This window comes from Scyliorhinus canicula, chromosome 7, assembly GCF_902713615.1.
Source record: "Scyliorhinus canicula chromosome 7, sScyCan1.1, whole genome shotgun sequence".
NCBI lineage: Eukaryota > Metazoa > Chordata > Chondrichthyes > Carcharhiniformes > Scyliorhinidae > Scyliorhinus > Scyliorhinus canicula.
This window is the reverse complement of record NC_052152.1, coordinates 119,244,667-119,265,270: the sequence shown is the minus strand read 5'-3', so window position 1 is coordinate 119,265,270 and position 20,604 is coordinate 119,244,667. Positions and strand designations below refer to the sequence as shown.

The 20,604-nt window shown below is 49.3% G+C and overlaps 1 protein-coding gene across 3 annotated transcripts in view; it reads right to left on the bottom strand.

The window, feature by feature from the left end:
* Nucleotides 1–20,218, bottom strand: part of LOC119969316 (diamine acetyltransferase 1-like) — a 67,769-nt gene extending 47,551 nt beyond the window's left edge. The window contains exon 1 of one of the 3 annotated variants that reach the window (XM_038802788.1): nucleotides 19,915–20,218. In XM_038802788.1, the coding sequence (XP_038658716.1) occupies nucleotides 19,915–19,980 (66 nt within the window). In that variant the 5' untranslated portion in view covers nucleotides 19,981–20,218. The remainder of the gene's footprint in view (nucleotides 1–19,914) is intronic. The other 2 variants (XM_038802787.1, XM_038802786.1) reach the window with 2 other exon arrangements.
* Between the last annotated feature and the right edge of the window lie 386 nt (nucleotides 20,219–20,604).

Sequence of the window (20,604 nt, the reverse complement as noted above, 5' to 3'; positions counted from 1 at the left end):
AATTACTTCTCCATTGTAGTATCCAAGATCCTTTAATAATTTCATAGATTTATTGTTGTCCTGCTCGTAACATTGTTCCAAATAATAGTCAGTATTGTGTGCTTTCTGACATCAGCCCTGACCTTGCTTATTAGTTACTACCTCCAGCCTACATCCTTATTGTGCAATGATGGTTTTATTTGAAACTGTGCTCGAGATTAACTATTTAAAAAACAATTCTGCCATCAAATTGCTTTATAAAGGTTGCCACTCTTTCAATTCTTCAAGAATATACAAAGAAGCTTGAATTTATATTGCACCTTTCGCAACCTCAGGATGGCCAAAATGCTTAACAGCCAATGCAGTATTTCAGTGCTGTTGTCATTGTTATAATGTAGCAAACACAGTAGACAATTTGGCACAAAATCCAACAATGTGATAATGATCTGTTTCTAAGTGTTGGTTGAGGGATAAATATTAGCCAGGACACCAGGGAGAAGTATCCTTCAGATCATACCACAGGACCCTCTACATTCACTTTAAAATGCCTTTGAAAGACAACCCTTCTGCCAATGCAGCACTCCCTGGGTAAGGACCCATGAGCTCCTGATACAAAGGCAAGTGAGCCACAAGTGACACGCATTTTCTAACTTATCTTCAGAATTATTAAGACGAGCAACCATGCTTGCAATCTTTGTTCATTGCTTCCAATAGTGGTAACTAGAATTGAACACAGCGCTGAATTTAAAAAATAATAATTTATGGGATTGGGGGTCACTGACTAGGCCAGTGTTTATTGCGCATCCCAAGTTTCCCTTGAGAAGGTGGCGAGGTGCCTTCTTGAACCGCTGCAGGCAATGAGGTGTAGGTCCACCCACTGTGCTGTTAGAGTGGGAGTTCCAAGATTTTGACCCAACAGTGAAGGAAATGCAACATATTTCCAAGTCAGGATGGTGAGTAGATTGGAGGGGAACTTCCAAGGAGTGGGGTTCCCAAGTTCCTGCTGCTCTTGTCCTTCTAGATGGTAGTGGATTTGGAAGCTGCTGCCTATGGAACTTTGGTAAATCCCTGCAGCGCTCTTGTAGACGGTACATATGGCTGCCATTGTGCTTTGCTGGTGGAGGAAGTGAATGTTTGTGGAAGGGGTACCAATCAAGTGGGCTGCTTTGTCCTGAATGGTGTTGAGCTTCTTGAATGTTATTGGAGCTGCACTTATCCAGGCAAGTTGGGAGTATTACATAACACTCCTGACTTGTACCTTGCAGGTGGTGGACAGATTTTGGGGAGTCAGGAGGTGAGTTACTCGTCGCAGCATTCCTAGCCTTTGACCTGCTCTTGAAGCCACAGTATTTAGAAGGCTAGTCCAGTTCAGTTTCAGATCAATGGTATCTCCCATGATGTTGGTAATGGGGGATTCAGAAATGGCAATGCCATTGAATGTCAGGTTAGATCCTCCCTTGTAGAATATGGTCATTGCCTGGCACTTGTGTGTTGTGAATGATACTTGTCAGCCCAAGCCTGGATATTGTCCAGGTCATGCTGCATTTGGACATGGACTGCTTCAGTATCAGAGGAATCGCAGATGGTGCTGAACATTCATCTGTGAATATCCCCAGATCTGGCCTTTTGATCAAGCAGCTGAAGATAGTCCTAGGACTTTTCACAGTAACTTCATTTGAAGCCTAGCGATTTTCATTTCAGGACTCCAGCCTGAGGAACCCCTCAAGCAGCCTCAAGGATAGCTCTTTGTTTAACTTCAGCTGCAGCTCTCTGGACACACCCAAGCAGAACCAGAGCTCAGCTCCACACACACTCCGGTAACATGAGCAGCTAACCATTTCTTAAAGCGAACTTCTCATGACACCTCCCCCCCAAAAAAACCCCATCAACTTCAAGATGGTTTCATTCTTCACCTTTTCACCATCCTTTAAGAAATGCACATAGTAAATATACTTTTCTGTTTAAAAAAAACAACACCCGCAAACAGGTACAACAATATAGTCCATTTTCTTTTAGTTTTTCGTCCTCCAAATGAAACCTTCATGATTAAGTCTCTTTGAACAAGAAGGTTTCTGCACAATCCGTCCATTTCTCTACGCCTCGGCATTTCTCTTTAAACTCAGATACTTTAGTTTGATTTGATCACAGAGTCCCTTGCAATTCTCCAACATTGGTTATCACAGCTCTCAGGCAGTCAAATGCCTGTTGAAAGTCCGCTGTCCACTGAAATCTTCTACGTTTCTTCAGCAAGTCCATCAGTGGAGCAATCACGCCACAAACCTTTTGCACAAATGTTCCATCAAATCCACTTGTGCCAAGAAATCGCATTATTTCCCTTTGTCTCGAGGGTATCGAAAACTCCTCAAGGAAAGTGACTTGGGCTTTTCCAAATTCACTTCTGGCTAGGTTTATCACCAAACCTGCTTCCTGAAGTCGATCGAATAACTCCATCAGATGTTTTAACTGTTCTTTCCATGTTGGGCTGAAAATGATCAGATTGTTGATGTACACTGCATAATTGGGTAATCCTGAAACAACTTTGCTAGTTAACTGTTGAAATGTGGCTGGTGCGTTTTTATTGCCAAATGGCATAACTTTGAATTGGTATATACCATCTGGAGTCACAAAAGCTGAAATCTCCTTCGCCCTTTTGGATAAAGGTACCTGCCAGTAACCTTTAAGTAAATCCAGTTTGAAAATAAAAAATGATTGTCCCACTTTTTAGAAATTTTTAGAACAGTACAGCACAGAACAGGCCCTTCGGCCCTCGATGTTGTGCCGAGCAATGATCACCCTACTCAAACTCACGTATCCACCCTATACCCGCAAAGCAACAACTCCCCCTTAACCTTACTTTTTAGAACACTACGGGCAATTTAGCATGGCCAATCCACCTAACCCGCACATCTTTGGACTGTGGGAGGAAACCGGAGCACCCGGAGGAAATCCACGCACACACGGGGAGGACGTGCAGACTCCACACAGACAGTGACCCAGCCGGGAACCAAACCTGGGACCCTGGAGCTGTGAAGCATTGATGCTAACCACTATGCTACCGTGCTGCCCCTCAATGCAATCCTCCAAACGTGGGATAGGATAAGAGTCCATTCTTGTAACTGCATTAACCTTTCTATAGTCCACACTCAACCGTTGGGTACCGTTTGGTTTTGGTACCATCACTTTGGGTGTGCTCTATTGGCTGCAACCCACTTCAATTATGCCATTTTTAAGCATACTCTCAATCTCTTTTTGTTAACCTGTGCCAATTTTAAAGGGTTAAGTCTATATGGATGTTGTTTGATTGGAACAGCATTTCCCACATCTACATCATGTATAGCCATTTTAGTACTTCCCAATTTATCTCTACAAATTTGCCCATGTGATATCAATAAATCTTTCAGGTCAGTTCGTTTTTCCTCTGGAAGGTAACTCAACAATTTATCCCAATTTTTAAGAACATCCTCATTTTCCAATTTAATTTGAGGTATGTCAAATTCACAATCATCTGGATTTGGTTCGTCACTGGAGTTAGAATCATTAAAACCACCTCCTTTTTCTCTCCTTCCCTTTCAAAGTACCTTTTAAGCATATTCACATGACACACTCGGTGAGTCTTCTTTCTGTCTGGTGTTTTTACCACATAATTCACGTCACTTAATTTGCTTTCAATCTGATAAAGTCCACAAAACCTAGCTTTTAAAGATTCACCTACCACTGGTAACAACACTAAAACTTTATCTCCACTGACAAAACTACGAACTTTGGATTTCTTGTCCGTGACCCGTTTCATCTGTCTGGCCAATTCACCTGCTCTATTTAATCGTTCCCTAAAATTTGACACGTAATCCAATAATGTAATTTCCGATTTCTCACCCACTAATTTTTGCTTAATCAATTTAAGTGGTCCTCTTACCTCATGACCAAAAATTAGTTCAAAAGGACGACATTTGGTTGACTCATTAGGTGCACCTGAGGAAATAGTCTATGAACGTCCACTCTATCTATCCTCCTCATCATCTCATTCGATTCCCTCCCAGAACAGCCAGAATGTGGCGACTAGGGGCTTTTCACAGTAACTTCATTTGAAGCCTAGCGATTTTCATTCATCTTATAAACCTCTATTAAGTCGCCTCTCATCCTCCTCCGCTCCAAAGAGAAAAGCCCTAGCTCCCTCAACCTTTCCTCATAAGACCTATCCTGCAAACCAGGCAGCATCCTGGTAAATCTCCTTTACACCCTTTCCAATGCTTCCACATCCTTCCCATAGTGAGGTGACCAGAACTGCACACAATACTCCAAATGTGGTCTCACCAGGTTCATGTACAGTTGCAGCATAACCCTCATAAATTTAAGCCCCCTGTTAATAAACGCTAACACACTATAGGCCTTCTTCACGGCTCTATCCACTTGAGTGGCAACCTTCAGAGATCTGTGGACATGAACCCCAAGATCTCTCTGTTCCTCCACATCCCTCAGAACCCTGCCGTTGACATGTAATCCGCATTCAATTTTGCCCTACCAAAATGAATCACCTCGCACTTATCAGGGTTAAACGCCATCTGCCATTTTTCGGCCCAGCTCTGCATCCTATCAATGTCTCTTTGCAGCTTACAAGAGCCCTCCACTTCATCCACTACTCCACCAATCTTGGTGTCATCAGCAAATTTACTGACCCCCCCCTTCAGCCCCCTCCTCCAAGTCATTGATAAAAATCACAAATAGCAGAGGACCCAGCACTGATCCCTGTGGTACACCGCTGGTAACTGGTCTCCAGTCTGAAAATTTTCCAACCATGTGATAGCCAGCTACTTACCCAATTGGACAGATTTCCCTCTATCCCACACCTTACTTTCTTCATAAGCCGACCATGGGGAACCTTATCAAACGCCTTACTAAAATCCATGTATACGACATCAACTGCTCTACCTTTATCAACACACTTAGTTACCTCCTCAAAGAATTCAATCAAATTTGTGAGGCAAGACTTACCCTTCACAAATCCATGTTGACTATCCCGGATTAAGCTGCATCTTTCCAAATGGTCATAAATCCTATCCTTCCGACTGCCGGTTGAGGCTATGCGGAGCTAAGCCGCACGTTCGGCAGCTCCTGCTAGATACGGACTTTTGGGCTCTTTTCAGGGCCCCCAGCGGTGCTTGATCGACGATTCCCGACGTGGGAAGGGGTCTGCAGTAGATCCCCAGGGTTCTATGGTCCGGACCAGGAGTGGGGCGAGCAGAAAAGCGGTGGCAGCGTCTCTGGAAAAGCGGGGGAAGGAAAACAAAATGGTGGCCGGCGGAGCCCTCGAGGAGTGGAGGCAGTGGGCGCAGGAGCAGCAGGAGACTCTTCAGCGCTGCTTTCAGGAGCTTAAGGTGGAGCTGCTGGAGTCGCTGAAGGCTACCACCAGAGAGCTGATGGAGACTCAGACAGCCCAGGGGGCCGCAATCCGGGAGCTGCAGCAGCAGGCCTCCGAAAGAGAGGATGAGGCCGCGGCCCTCGCGGGGAAGGTGGAGATGCACGAGGCGCTCCATAAAAAGTGAAAGGAGCGGTTCGAGGAGATGGAGAACCGGTCGAGGCGGAAAAATCTACGGATCCTGGGCCTCACGGAGGGGCTGGAGGGGTCGGACCTGGCGGCCTATGTGGTCGTTTTGTTGAACTCGCTGATGGGAGCTGGGTCCTTCCAGGGGCCCCTGGAGCTGGAGGGGGCCCACAGAATACTGGCCAGGAGGCCCAAGACGAATGAGCCGCCGCGGGCGGTGCTGGTGCGGTTCCACTGGTTCGTTGACCGGGAATGCGTGCTTTGATGGGCCAAGAGGGAGCAGAGCAGCAAGTGGGAGAACACGGTGGTGCGGATCTACCAGGACTGGAGTGCGGAGGTGGCTAAGCGGAGGGCCAGGTACAACCGGACGAAGGCGGTGCTCCACAGACAGAGTGTGAAGTTTGGCATGTTGCAGCCGGCACGTCTGTGGGTCACCCTCAAGGACCGTCACCATTATTTTGAGTCCACGGAGGAGGCGTGGGCCTTTGTGCAGGCCGAGAAATTGGACTCAAACTGAGGGTCAGGGATGGGGATTTTGTATGTAAATGTAACGGTATCTATTTTTTGGAGGGGGGGGTTCTCTGTTTCATGCAGGATGTGTGTTGGCATCAGGGTGGGTGGGGCGATATCTTTTTGTATGGGTCTGGTGGATGGGTTCGGGCAGGGAGGTAAACTGGGAGTGTGGGGAGCTGGTGGTGGGGACCGGCAATGGGAGCTGCTCTAGAGGAGGCAGGGTTGGGCAGGGCGAAAGCGCGGGCTTTCCTCTTGTTTCCCGCGCTGCGGGGTGATGGGGGCGGGGTCGGACCTGAGAAGCGCGGGCCATTGCTTGTTTTTATTTTCCCGCGCAAGAGCAGTGGGGGGGGGGGGGGGGGGGGGGGGGGGGGGGGGGGGGGGGGGGGGGGGGAAGAGAGAGTCCTGCTGATGGGCAAGGAGGCTGAGGAGTAGTCCCACGTGGGGAGGGGTCGGAGGTGTCGTCGTGGGGAACAGGCCGAGCGGGGGGCGCTGGCCAGTGGCGGGCAGGGCATGGGTTATGGCTAGTCGGCAGGCAGGGAGCCCTCTGATCCGGCTGATCACTTGGAATGTGAGGGGGATGAACGGGCCGGTCAAGCGGGCCCGGGTGTTTATGCATTTGAAGGGGCTGAAGGCGGATGTGGCCATGCTCCAGGAGACGCACCTGAAGGTGGCGGACCAGGTTCGACTGAGGAAGGGATGGGTGGGCCAAATATTACATTCAAGGCTGGATGCGAAGAATCGGGGGGTGGCGATCCTGGTGGGAAAGAGGGTGTCATTTGAGGCGTCAAATGTGGTGGCTGACAGTGGCGGGAGGTATGTGATGGTGAATGGTAAACTGCAGGGGGAGCGGGTGGTGCTGGTGAATGTCTACGCCCCGACTGGGACGATGCGGGGTTTATGCGGCGCATGTTGGGCCGCATTCCGGATCTGGAGGCGGGGGGCCTGATCATGGGGGAGGACTTCAACACGGTGCTGGATCCCCCATTGGATCGATCCAGGTCCCGGACGGGTAGGAGGCCGGCGGCGGCTAAGGTGTTGAGGGGGTTTATGGATCAGATGGGAGGGGTGGATCTCCGGAGGTTAGCGAGACCAGGGGCCAGGGAGTACTCGTTTTTCTCCCACCTGCATAAGGCCTATTCCAGGATCTATTTTTTTGTCCTGAGCAGGGGGCTGGTTTCGAGGGTGGAGGATGCCGAATACTCTGCCATAGCCATTTCGGATCATGCCCCACACTGGGTGGACCTCGGGCTGGGGGAGGAGAGGGACCAGCGCCTGCTCTGGCGCTTGGAGGTGGGGCTGCTGGCAGACGAGAAGGTGGGCGGGAGGGTTCGGGGGTGTATCGAGAGGTACCTTCGAGGCCAACGATAACGGGGAGGTACGAGTGGGGGCGGTCTGGGAGGCATTGAAGGCGGTGATTAGAGGGGAGTTGATTTCCATCCGAACCCATAGGGAGAGGGGAGAGCAGAGAGAGAGGGAGAGATTGGTGGGGGAGATGGTGAGGGTGGACAGGAGATATGCGGAGGCTCCGGAGGAGGGATTGCTGGGGGAGCGGCGTAGCCTTCAGGCCAGGTTCGATCTACTGACCACCAGAAAGGCGGAAGCTCAGTGGAGGAAAGCACAGGGAGCGGTGTATGAATACGGGGAGAAGGCGAGTAGGATGCTGGCACACCAGCTCCGAAAGTGAATCGCGGCCAGGGAGATTGGGGGAGTGAAGGATAGAGATGGGAAGGTGGTGCGGAGGGGGGGGTAGACGTTAATGGGGTCTTTATGGACTTTTATGGGGAATTGTACCGGTCTGAACCCCCGGTGGAGGGGGGGAATGGGGCGCTTCTTGGACAAGCTAGATTTCCAAAGGTGGAGGCGGGGCAGGTGCAGGGACTTGGGGCGCCGATTGAGCTGGAGGAGGTGGTCACCGGGATTGGCAGCATGCAGTCGGGGAAGGCGCCGGGGCCGGATGGGTTTCCGGCCGAATTTTATAAAATGTATGCGGACCTGTTGGGCCCCCTGTTGGTTCGGACCTTTAACCAGGCAAGGGAGGGGGGGGGGGGGGCTTTGCCCCCAACTATGTCACGGGCGCAGATTTCCTTGATCCTTAAGCGGGACAAGGACCCCCTGCAGTGTAGGTCATATAGGCCGATCTCGCTGCTAAATGTAGACGCCAAGCTGTTAGCGAAGATCTTAGCTACAAGGATAGAGGATTGTGTGCCAGGGGTCATTCACGAGGACCAGACGGGGTTTGTAAAGGGAAGGCAGTTGAATACCAACATACGAAGGCTTCTGAATGTCATTATGATGCCGGCTGTGGAAGGGGAGGCGGAGATAGTGGTGGCATTAGACGCGGAGAAGGCCTTTGATAGGGTTGAGTGGGGGTATCTGTGGGAGGTGTTGGAAAGGTTTGGGTTTGGGGAGGGGTTTGTCCGTTGGGTGAGGCTGCTCTATGAGGCCCCGATGGCGAGTGTAGCCACGAATAGGAGGAGGTTGGAGTACTTTCGGCTGCACGGGGGACGAGACAAGGGTGTCCCCTGTCCCCCTTGCTCTTTGCGTTGGCAATTGAGCCCCTAGCCATGGCGCTGAGGGAGTCGGGGAACTGGAGGGGCCTGGTGCGGGGTGGGGAGGAGCATCGAGTGTCGCTTTATGTGGACAACCTGTTGCTGTATGTGGCGGACCCAGTGGGGGGAATGCCGGAGGTGATGAGGATTCTCAGCGAATTTGGGGGCTTTTCTGGGTATAAGCTCAACCTGGGTAAGAGCGAGCTGTTCGTTGTGCACCCAGGGGATCAGGAGGAGGGGATTGGTAGGCTCCCACTGAAGCAGGCAGGGAGGAGCTTTAGGTATCTGGGAGTCCAGGTGGCTAGGAGCTGGGGGGCCCTGCACAAGCTTAACCTCACAAGACTGGTGGAGCAAATGGAGGAGGAGTTTAAAAGGTTGGATATGTTACCGCTGTCGCTGGCGGGTAGGGTGCAGTCCGTCAAGATGACGGTGCTCCCAAGGTTTTTGTTCCTGTTCCAGTGCCTCCCCATCCTTATCCCGAAGGCCTTTTTTAGGAGGGTCAACATCACGGGGTTTGTATGGGCACACAGTGAGGAGGGTGTTTTTGGAGTGGGGCAGGGATAGGGGCTGACTGGCGCTGCCCAACCTGTGTGGGTATTACTGGGCTGCCAACGCAGCAATGGTGCATAAGTGGGTAATGGATGGGGAGGGGGCAGCATGGAAGAGGATGGAGATGGAGTCCTGTGTGAATACGAGCCTGGAGGCGCTGGTAACGGCGCCGCTGCCGCTCCCTCCAACAAGGTATACTACGAGTCCGGTGGTGGTGGCTACCCTGAAAATTTGGGGGCAATGGAGACGGCATAGGGGGGAGGTGGGGGGATCGATGGAGTCCCCGATATGGGGGAATCACCGGTTTCTCCCGGGGAGCTTCGATGGGGGGTTTCTTAGCTGGCACAGGGCAGGTATAAGGAGGTTGAGGGACCTGTTTGTAGATGGGAGGTTTGCGAGCCTGGGTGAGTTGGAGGGGAAGTTTGGGCTCCCCCCAGGGAACATGTTTAGGTACATGCAGGTTAGGGCGTTTGCCAGGCGGCAAGTGGCGGGTTTCCCTGTGTTGCCCCCACGGGGGGTTCGGGACAGGGTGCTCTCGGGGGTGTGGGTTGGAGGGGGGAAGATTTCGGACATATACCAAGTGATGCAGGAGGTAGACGAGGCCTCGGTGGAGGAGCTTATGGGTAAATGGGAAGAGGAGCTGGGTGAGGAGATTGAGGAGGGGACATGGGCGGATGCTCTGGAAAGAATGAACTCCTCCTCTTCATGTGCGAGGCTTAGCCTTATACAGTTCAAGGTGCTACATCGGGCTCATATGACCGGGACGAGGATGAGTAGGTTCTTTGGGGGCGAAGACAGGTGTGCTCGGTGCTCGGGGAGCCCAGCGAACCATACCCATATGTTCTGGGCATGCCCAGCGTTGGGAGACTTTTGGAAGGGGGTAGCAAGCACGGTGTCGAGGGTGGTAGGTTCGGTGGGAGGGAGAATTGTTTACAGGGGTTTGTTGGATGTGGAGGGTGATATCTCTCTCCTTTTTGTTGTTTTCTTTTATTTGTTTTTGTAGTTGCTGGGGGGGGGGGTTGGTTTTTGTTCTTTAGCTTTTACTATGGTTGTTTGGCTAATATTGTTTTGTTGTTTATATTTTGTGAAAATCTCAATAAAAAATTTTTTTTTTTTTAAATCCTATCCTTCAGGACCTTTTCCATTAACTTACCGACTACCAAAGTAAGACTAACCAGCCTATAATTACCAGGGTCACCCCTATTCCCTTTCTTGAACAGAGGAACAACATTTGCCACTTTCTAGTCCTCTGGCACTATCCCCGTGGACAGTGAGGACCCATAGATCAAAGCCAAAGGCTCTGCAATCTCATCCCTTGCCTCCCAAAGAATCCTTGGAAATATCCCATCTGGCCCAGGGGACTTGTCGACCCTCAGGTTTTTCAAAATTGCTAATACATCCTGCCTCAGAACATCTACCTCCTCCAGCCTACCCGCCTGTATCACACTCTCATCCTCAAAAACATGGCCCCTCTCCTTGGTGAACACTGAAGAAAAGTATTCATTCAACGCCTCTCCTATTTCTTCTGACTCCATGCACAAGTTCCCACTACTGTCCTTGACCGGCCCGAACCTCACCCTGGTCATTCTTTTATTTCTCACCCAAGAGTAAAAAGCCTTGGGGTTTTCCTTGATCCGACCTGCCAAGGACTTCTCATGCCCCCTCCTAGCTCTCGTAAGCCCTTTTTTAGCTCATTCCTCGTTACCTTGTAACTCTCAAGCGTCCCAACTGAACCTCGTTTTCTCATCCTTGCATACGCTTCCTTTTTCCTCTTGACAAGACATTCAACCTCTTTTGTGAACCATGGTTCCCTCACACGGCCATTTCCTCCCTGCCTGACAGGGCATACCTATCAAGGGCAGGCAGTATTTGTTCCTTGAACAAGCTCCGCTTTTCATTTGTGCCTTTCCCTGAAAGTGCCTGTTCCCATCTTATGCTCCCTAATTCTTGCCTAATCGCATCATAATTACCCTCCCCAATTATAAACCTTGCCCTGCCGTATGGCCCTATCCCTCTCCATTGCAAGAGTGAAAGACACCGAATTGTGGTCACTATCTCCAAAGTGCTCTCCCACAAACAAATCTAACACTTGGCCCGGTTCATTACCCAGTACCAAATCCAATGTGCCTCCCCCCCTCTTGTCGGCCTATCCACATATTGTGTCAGGAAACACTCCTGCACACTGTACAAAAACTGCCCCATCCAAACTGTTCGACCTATAGAGGTTCCAATCAATATTTGGAAAGTTAAAGTCACCCATGACAACTACCCTGAGAACTGCACACCTATCCATAATCTGCTTTGCAATTTCTTTCTCCACATCTCCATTACTATTTGGAGGCCTATAGAAAACTCCTAACAAAGTGACCGCTCCTTCCCTATTTCTAAATTCGGCCCATATTACCTCAGTAGGCAGATCACCTTCGAACTGCCTTTCTGCAGCAGTTAAACTATCCTTGATTAACAATGCTACTCCTCGACCTCTTTTACCACCTTCCCTACTCTTACTGAAACATCTATACCCCGGAACTTCCAACAACCATTCCTGTCCCTGTTCTAACAATGTCTCCGTAATGGCCACAACATGGTAGTCCCAACTACCAATCCACGCTCCAAGTTCACCTACCTTATTCCGGATGCTCCTTGCATTGAAGTAGACACACTTCAACCCACCTTTCTGTCTGCCGGTACACTCCTGCGACCTTGATACCCTCCTCAGTGCCTCACTACTCTCAACACTGGCTTCTGGACTACAGCTCGTTTTCCCACCCCCCTGACAAATTAGTTTAAACCCCCCGAAGAGCCGTAGCAAATTCCCCTCCCAGGATAGTGGTGCCCCTCTGGTTCAGGTGCAAACCGTCCTGTCTGTACAGGTCCCACCTTCCCCAGAAAGTGCTCCAATTATCCACATACCTGAAACCCTCCCTCCTACACCATCCCTGCAGCCACGTGTTTATCTGCACTCTCTCCCTGTTCCTCACCTCGCTAGCACCGCCAACAAACCAGAGATGACAACATGGTTTGTCCTGGCTCCCAGCTTCCACCCTTGCTCCCTAAATTGCTGTTTTAAATTCACGTCCCTTCTCTTACATATGTCGTTGGTACCGATGTGTACCACGACTTGTGACTGTTCCCCCTCCCCCTTAAGGATTCTGAAAACACGGCCCGAGACGTCACGGACCCTGGCACCCAGGAGGCAACATACCATCCGTGAGTCTCTTTCGCTGCCGCAGAACCATCTATCTGTCCCTCTATCGCGTCCCCAATAACTATTGCTCTCTTGCTCTCCCTCCTTCCCTTCTGAGCCACAGGGACGGACTCAGTGCTGGAGATCCGTTCACCATCCGCTTACCCCTGGTAGGTCATCCCCCTCAACAGTATCCAAAGTGGTATACGTGTTACTGAGGGGAACGACCACAGAGGATCCCTGCACTGGCTGCTTCCTCCCAGCCCCTCTCACCGTCACCCATCTATCTTGATTCTGCAGAGTAACTACTTTCCGGAGCTTCTATCTATGGCCACCTCTGCCTCCCGAGTGATCCGAAGTTCATCCAGCTCCCGTTCCCTAACGTGGCTTCTGAGGAGCTGGAGATGGGTGCATTTCCCACAGGTGAAATCAGCAGGGACACTGATGGCGTCCCTCACCTCAAACATTCTGCACGAGGAACATTGCACTGCCTTCCCTGCCATCCCCTCGAGATAAAACAAGAAAAAGAAAGAAAGAGCTTACATGTTATTCACTCTACCCCTTAGGTTAGAGGAGGTGGCAGGGTGGGAGACACTACAAGTGTAATGTCTAGGGTTTAGGAACCGCCCAACTTAAATACAGGTAAAAATAAAACACTTGACCAGCAACCACTGCGCCCCACACAAGAACAGCAATCAGCTGTTATGGGACGGTGCAAACAATTAAAATCTTTACTACATACCCAGCAGACGCTCTGTCCTCACTCCGACCGGATTCAGCTGGAAACTCCCAACATTAAGTTTTTTTTTAAAAATTTACTCCCCTTCTCAGCAAGCACTCACCCAGTAACCACTGCAGCCCGCACAAGAACACCTCAGGGAAAAGAAAAACTACTTACCAGTCACCAGCCAATCACTTACCTGCAGAATTTAAAGAATTAAAGAATTTAAGTAACTCCTCCACAATCTTTTAGCTGTAATATTACGTACTGGAATGGCCTCTGGAAACCTAGTAGTCACATCCATTATAGTCAAAAGATATTGATTCCCACTTTTTGTTTTATGAAGCGATCCTACGCAATCAATTAGGACCCTTGTAAAAGGTTCCTCAAATGCTGGAATGGGTATTAAGGGCGCTGGTTTTATCACTGCTTGTGGTTTCCCTATCACTGGACATGTGTGACATGATTGACAAAATTTAACTACATCTTTATGTAGTCCAGGCCAATAAAAATGTTTCTGGATTTTAGCTCGAGTTTTCCTTATCCCCAAATGACCTCCCATTGGTGCCTCATGTACAACTCACAACACCTCCTTTCTATACCCTACCGGCAATACTACTTGATGAACTTTTCATCCGCCTACATATGTAAAGGTCTCCATTTTCTCATCAAGACATAACGTTTACGGTAATAACACTCTGGTATACACTCAGATTCCTCTTCCGTAAATGCATACTGATACATCCGTTTTATTTCTATATTTTTTTGTTGTAACTCCGCCAATTTTCCCGAACGAAAAATATCTGCCTCATCCTCCACCTGTTCTTTTTCAACGATCTGATCAAAAATCGTTTTTGATAATTGCACTTCCACTTCATCTTCACTCTTTGATTTCTCCTCCTGTCTTAACCTGTGACTTTGCGACTTTGTTACTACACAATCCGTAAAAATCCCAGGATAAAGATAAACTGTATTCCTGGACAAGATAGTTTATCTATTACTCCTACTACCACTTCACCACTCTTCACTGGACTTTCCAACCTCACCTAATATAATGGAACACTACTCCTCTCACCCTGAATTCCACATATTACCACCTTTTCTGGCAACATTCTACCCAAACTACATAACTCCTCATCTATTACCATTAAAGATTGACTAGATCCCGTATCTCTTAAAATTGTGACTTCTTTAGCTGCTCCTCCTGATACACATGAGTAAACTTTACCCACACAAGTAAATTCTTTAAAGTGATCTGGCACCTTCTTATCAATCACCTCTTGATCTGGCTGTACAATCTTTTGCACCTCCTTCACTTCATTTGGGCTTTCCTTTCCCACTTTAATAAACCCCACTGTCTTATCCTGTTTTACCACATCAGCCTTCCCAGTGCTTTTCTTCAACCACCAACACTGTGACTTTACATGGCCTAGTTTATTATAGTGAAAACATTTGAAACTTTTCATGTCTCTTGATACACTCTCCTTATTATCTCCCATCAGATCACCTATAATTTTACCACTCAAGTATTCCTCAAGTCCCCAGTTTCTATCCCTCACAGGCTGAAACTGATGTCGGGAACCAAGCTTTGATTTATGAACTAATTCATAATCATCTGCCATTTCTGCTGCTAAACTTGCAGTTTTAACCCTCTGCTCTTCCACATGAGTTCTCACTATATCAGGAATTGAACTTTTAAACTCCTCCAAAAGTATAATTTTATAATTTTTCTGAGAGCTTCATACGTTTGGTCTATTTTCAAAGCCCTTATCCACCGTTCAAAATTACTCTGTTTGAGCCTTTCAAACTGCATGTATGTTTGACCAAATTCTTTCCTTAAATTTTTAAACCTTTGTCTGCAAGCTTCAGGCACTAGTTCATCTGCACCCAAGATGGATTTGTTCACCTCCTCATACGTCCCAGATACCTCCTCCAGTAGTGATGCAAACACTTCACTAGCCCTCCCTTCCAGCTTTGTTTGAATCAGTAATACCCACATGTCCTGTGGCCATTTCATTTGTTCAGCTACCTTCTCAAATGAAATGAAAAAGGCTTCTACCTCCTTCTCTTCAAACCTTGGCAATGCTCGGACATATTTAAATAGATCCCCACCACGTCGTCGACTATGACGCTTTCTCACTATCATCCAATTGAACGTTTCCCTTTATGTCTGCCAATTTTAACTGACTGTCATGTTTCATGGCCATTTTCTGAAGTTCAAACTCTCTCTGTTTCCCTTTCCTCTCTATCTCTTTCTTTTTGTTCTGCTAGGGCTATTCTTTCTTTGTTTCTTTCTTCTCTCTCCTTTTCTTTTTCCCCCGATCTGTATCTCCCTCTCTCTTTCTTTTTCTCTCATTGCGTATTCAAGCTGCTTTAATTCTTTTTCATGTTCAAGTTGCTTAATCTGCAACTGGATCTTTGCCATTTCTAACGAGTCAGACTGTATCTCAGGCAACTTTAAAAGAAAGCAAAAAAGGCAAAAATGTGCAAACATCCACGTACATTCAATACTTCAATCGTAACATACTGCACAAGCCCGCTCCTCTCCCATCGGCACTACTCACCAATTAATCCCTCCTACTCTACTCTAGTCTAACCTCCCCCCACCCCCCCTGCTGCCGCTCACTCTCCCGCAAAGAAGTCAATGAATGGTTGCCACCTTCGGGCGAACCCCTGTACAGATCCCCTGAAGGCGAACTTAATTTTTTCCATCCCCAGAAAACTCGACATGTCCGAAAGCCACAACTCAGTCTTCGGGAGCTTTGAGTCCCTCCATACCAATAATATTAGTCGCCGGGCTATCAGGGAAGCAAAGGCCAAAACATCGGCCTCTTTCTCACCCTGGGTTCCCGGGTCTTCCGAAACCCCAAAAATTGCCACCCCCGAACCCATCGCCACCCTTGTTTTTAGTACCCGGGACATGATCCCTGCAAATCCCTCCAGTACCCCCTAAGCATCGGCCATGTTCAAAACATGTGTAAGTGGTTCTCTGGTCCTCCTGCGCACCTAGCGCATTTGTCCTCTACCCCCAAAAATTTGCTCATCCGGGCCACCGTCATGTGGGCCCGGTGAATGACCTTAAATTGAATCAGGCCGAGCCTGGGACATTTTGCGGTCGAATTTACCCTACTCAGGGCTTCTGCCCACAGCCCGTCCTCCATTTCCCCGCCTAGCTCCTCCTCCCATTTGAGTTTTAGTTCCTCCGTCTGGGACCCTTCCCCCTTCATGAGCACCTTATAAATATCAGAGACTCTACCCTCCCCTCCTTCCCCCCTAGAGACTATTCTGTCTTGGATCCCCATTGGCGGGAGGTGTGGGAAGGATGGGACCTGTCTACGGACAAAGTGCCGCAACTGTAGGTAGCTGAAATTGTTTCCCCTTACCAGACCAAATTTCTCCTCCAAGCTCCTCAAACTCGCAAAGCTCCCTTCCAGGAACATATCACCCACCCTCCCCACCCCCGCCATGCTCGAAACCCCCCATCGATACTCCTGTGGGCAAACCGATAGTTGTCGCAGATTGGCACCCAGACAGACACCCCCACCTCCCCTACATACCCCCTCCACTGGCCCCATATCCGCAGGGTTACACTCCTGTATGTTCACCCATTGCCAGTGCCTATGTATTTACATTGTGTTGCCCTATTATGTATTTTCTTTTCATGTACTAATTGATTTGTTTGAGCTGCACGCAGAAAAATACTTTTCACTGTACCTCGGTACATGTGACAATAAACAAATACAATCCAATGCAATGCTGGGAAGGAGGACTTTGCAGGGTTAACAGAGCTGGGTTTGCCATTTGCGTTTCCGGTGCCGGTTTCATCCTTTTGGAGCGGTCGAGTACAACTGAGCGTTTTGTTCGACCATTTCAGACGGCATTTAAGAGTCAACCACATTGCTGTTGATTTGGAGTCACATGTAGACCAGACCAGGTAAGGACAGCAGATTTACTGCTCTAAAGGAAGTGAACCAGATGGGGTTTTAATGACAATCGACAATGGTTTGTTTCATGGTCATCGTTAGACTTTAATTCCAGGTATTTTATTGAGTTTCTAAATTCCATCAAGCCTCACTCCAGAATGATACAACACAGGAACAGTGGGCGGGATTCTCTGATCCTGAGGCTGAGTGTTGACGCCGTCGTAAACGCTGTCACGTTTCCCAATGGCGTCAACATGGCCTCAGGATCAGCAATTCTGGATTCTACAGGGGGCCAGCATGGCACTGGAGTGACCCACACCGCTCTAGCTCCGATCGCACCGGCACCAACGCGCGCATGCGCAGTGGCTCCCTTCTCCACGCCGGCCCCGACGCAGTGTAGGGCTACAGGTTCTGGTGCAGAAGAAAGGAGGCCCACAGCCCAAGAGGCCGGCCCGCCGATCGGTGGGCCCCGATCGTGGGCCAGGTCACAGCGGGGCCCCCCCGGGGTTGGAACCCCCTCCACCCCACAGGCTGCCCCCAGACCCTTCCACACCTGGGCCCCGCCAAGTAAGACCAGGTTAGAACGGCGCCGGCGGGACTCGGGTTTCTTGTTAGGGCTGCTGGGCCTATCTCGGGCGGAGAATCGCCGGGGGAATCTGCGTGTAGCTCAAACAGATCAATTAGTACATGATAATAAAATACATAATAGAGCGGCCCCCGCCGCACCGTCTGCGCCCATCCCGATGGCAGCGATTCTCCGCAGAGCCCGGCGTCGGGGCGGCGTGGCGCGATTCATGCCGCTTGCGGCGATTCTCCGGCCTGGCCCGGCCCCGGGCTGAGAGAATCCCGCCCAGTGTGCCTAATTTTGCAAGGACATCTCAATGCCCTTTAGGAAAGGAAATCTGCCGTCCTTACCTGGTTTGGCCTACGTGCGACTCCAGACCCACAGCAATGTGGTTAACTTTTAAATGTCCCCTGGAATGGCCTCAGTTCAAAGGCAATTAGGGATGGGTATTAATTGTTTGCCCAACCAGCGATGCACGCATCCCGTGAATTAATTTTTAAAAATCAAACAACAAATAAATCAAATCCAAAATAGAATGCACATTTATACAGTCGATGTGTCTCAAAGTGTTTCACAACCAACACACAGTTAATGTGAGTAGCAGAGATAGACTTAAGAGAAAGCTAGATAAGGAGAAAGGGTGAAAGGATTACGCTGATAAGGTGCAAGGAGGCTTGTGTGTAACAAAAACACCAGCAATGACCAGTTGCTAAATTCCTGTACATGTACTAAATACAGCATTACAGCAAAACCTGTTTTGCTGCACTGTGTATTGTGCAACTCTTGAACAGGGCAGCACGGTAGCATAGTGGTTAGCATCAATGCTTCACAGCTCCAGGGTCCCAGGTTCGGTTCCCGGCTGGGTCACTGTCTGTGCGGAGTCTGCACGTCCTCCCCGTGTGTGCGTGGGTTTCCTCCGGGTGCTCCGGTTTCCTCCCACAGTCCAAAGATGTGCGGGTTAGATGGATTGGCCATGCTAAATTGCCCGTAGTGTCCTAAAAAGTAAGATTAAGGGGGAGTTGTTGGGTTACGGGTATAGGGTGGATACGCGAGTTTGAGTAGGGTGATCATTGCTCGGCACAACATCGAGGGCCAAAGGGCCTGTTCTGTGCTGTACTGTTCTAAATTCTCAACTCCACACACGCTAACAATGTCTTGACATAATTAACTGCACACTAAAGTATGGTAACCATTTCAAAGTCACTCCAGAACATGATGACATGTGATAAATATTTACCTTAATATGCAGTCAATTTGTTCTGTGACACAATTAACCTGATGACAGAGAGGTTTAGGGCAGAAGGCAGCATTCGTGACGTACTTTGAGATATCTTGAGGTTATGAAAGGTACTACATAAATGCAAAATTTACTTCACAAATATTTTTTGAACATCATATCCTTTTAAACATAAAACTACACACAGGATGTTTGCAATCTACAGACAGATTATGGATAAATTATAATCGTCATTGACAGCCTTGGTCAGTCACAGAGAGTGGTATGAGTTTCCCTCTCCGTGATTGGGTCTCATGCTCTTCCCCACTACCTTGGGTTACATCCCTGACCCACCTCCCTCCCACTGATGTTTATTTCCTGTCTCTCTTTATCTGTTGATGAACTAGATCAAAGTCTCTCTTCTCCCCCTGCCAGGTCACAGTCTCTGTGCCTTTTCCCCTGTGATCCATGGAAATCTTTCCTCCCCAGAAAATGATCCAATTCTCTTTGAATACCTCACTCTAATCTGGCCTGAAAGCAGACCAAGGCAGGCCAGCAGCACGGTTCAATTCCCATACCAGCCTCCCCAAACAGGCGCCGGAATGTGGCGACTAGGGGCTTTTCACAGTAACTTCATTTGAAGTCTACTTGTGACAATAAGCGATTTTAATTTCATTCTCTGGCAGTATTTGAAATCCTAACCACCTACCGTCTATCTGTGTCACTTTCCCACCCCCCCCCCCCCCCCACTCCTGATATCAAGTGTGTGCAGGCAGTCTCTCCACCACCCCGTCCTGTCTTTCCCCCACTGGCGCCCCCATTTTGAGTGTCTGTCTGGCTGTCCCTACACTCTGCTTCTGATGCCCCCCCCCCCCCCGTCTTCTAAATTTATCTGGTCATATATTCCCAGATTAAAGCCATTTAAATAAGACTGGAGTGAATGACCGCTTTGAAGCTTTTACAATTTAGCATTGGAGATTGAAAAATAATAAAACTCGGGCAAAGTGAACCAGGCACCACTTGAGGGTTAAGTGTTTTATACTCAGCGAGCGGCGAGGGTCTGAAATACACTGCCTGCGAGAGTTCCTCCCGCAGTGAGCTAGCAGGACGGGCCGAATACCCGCCTTCTAGGCGGGTGAGGCAGATGGAGATCCAGCTCAGGGAGGTACTCACCTTGATGAGGCGGAGGATGTCGGCGCAGTCCCGGGGAGTAGCCGGCCGCACAGTGTAATTGACCATTTTCGCCTCTTGTTCTTCTTTCCCTTTCTGTACAGACCCCGGTATTTGTCAAATAGGAACCGGGTTTTCTTCATCCGTGTCCCGCGAGTCAGCCTGGGGTCACTCCCGGTCTGAGCTCCACTCCCGGTCTGAGCTCCACTGTCGGTGTCGGTGTCACTCCTGGTCTGAGTATCAGTCCCGGTGCCGCTTCAGATCTGAGTCTGCTCTCCGCTCCGCCGCTTATAAACAAGTCAGTGTGGCAAATCTGGCTCCTCCTCCTCCTCCTCCCCCCGCCCCCCACACACACACTAACAAACTCCCCCCCTCCCACCTCTTGCTCCAGCACTGACAAACCACAGTGCAATTTACAGAACGTTTCACCTCAAATCGCTCCCCCCAAAAAAGGCTTCCATTGATCAATGCGAGCCAATGCCTATTCAGATCTCAGTTCACAGACCCTGGCACAGAACCCAGACTGAGACCCGGGAATGTTGTATTGTCAGAGGTAGGTAAGAGGGCGGGATTCTCGGACCTGCGACGACGGAATCGCAAACCATGATTGGGTGGAGAATCGCGCGTGTGTGTGTGCAGGGCGCCCCACAGAATGGTGCCTCCGGTGCCTCAACAGCGGCGTCAACTTGTTCT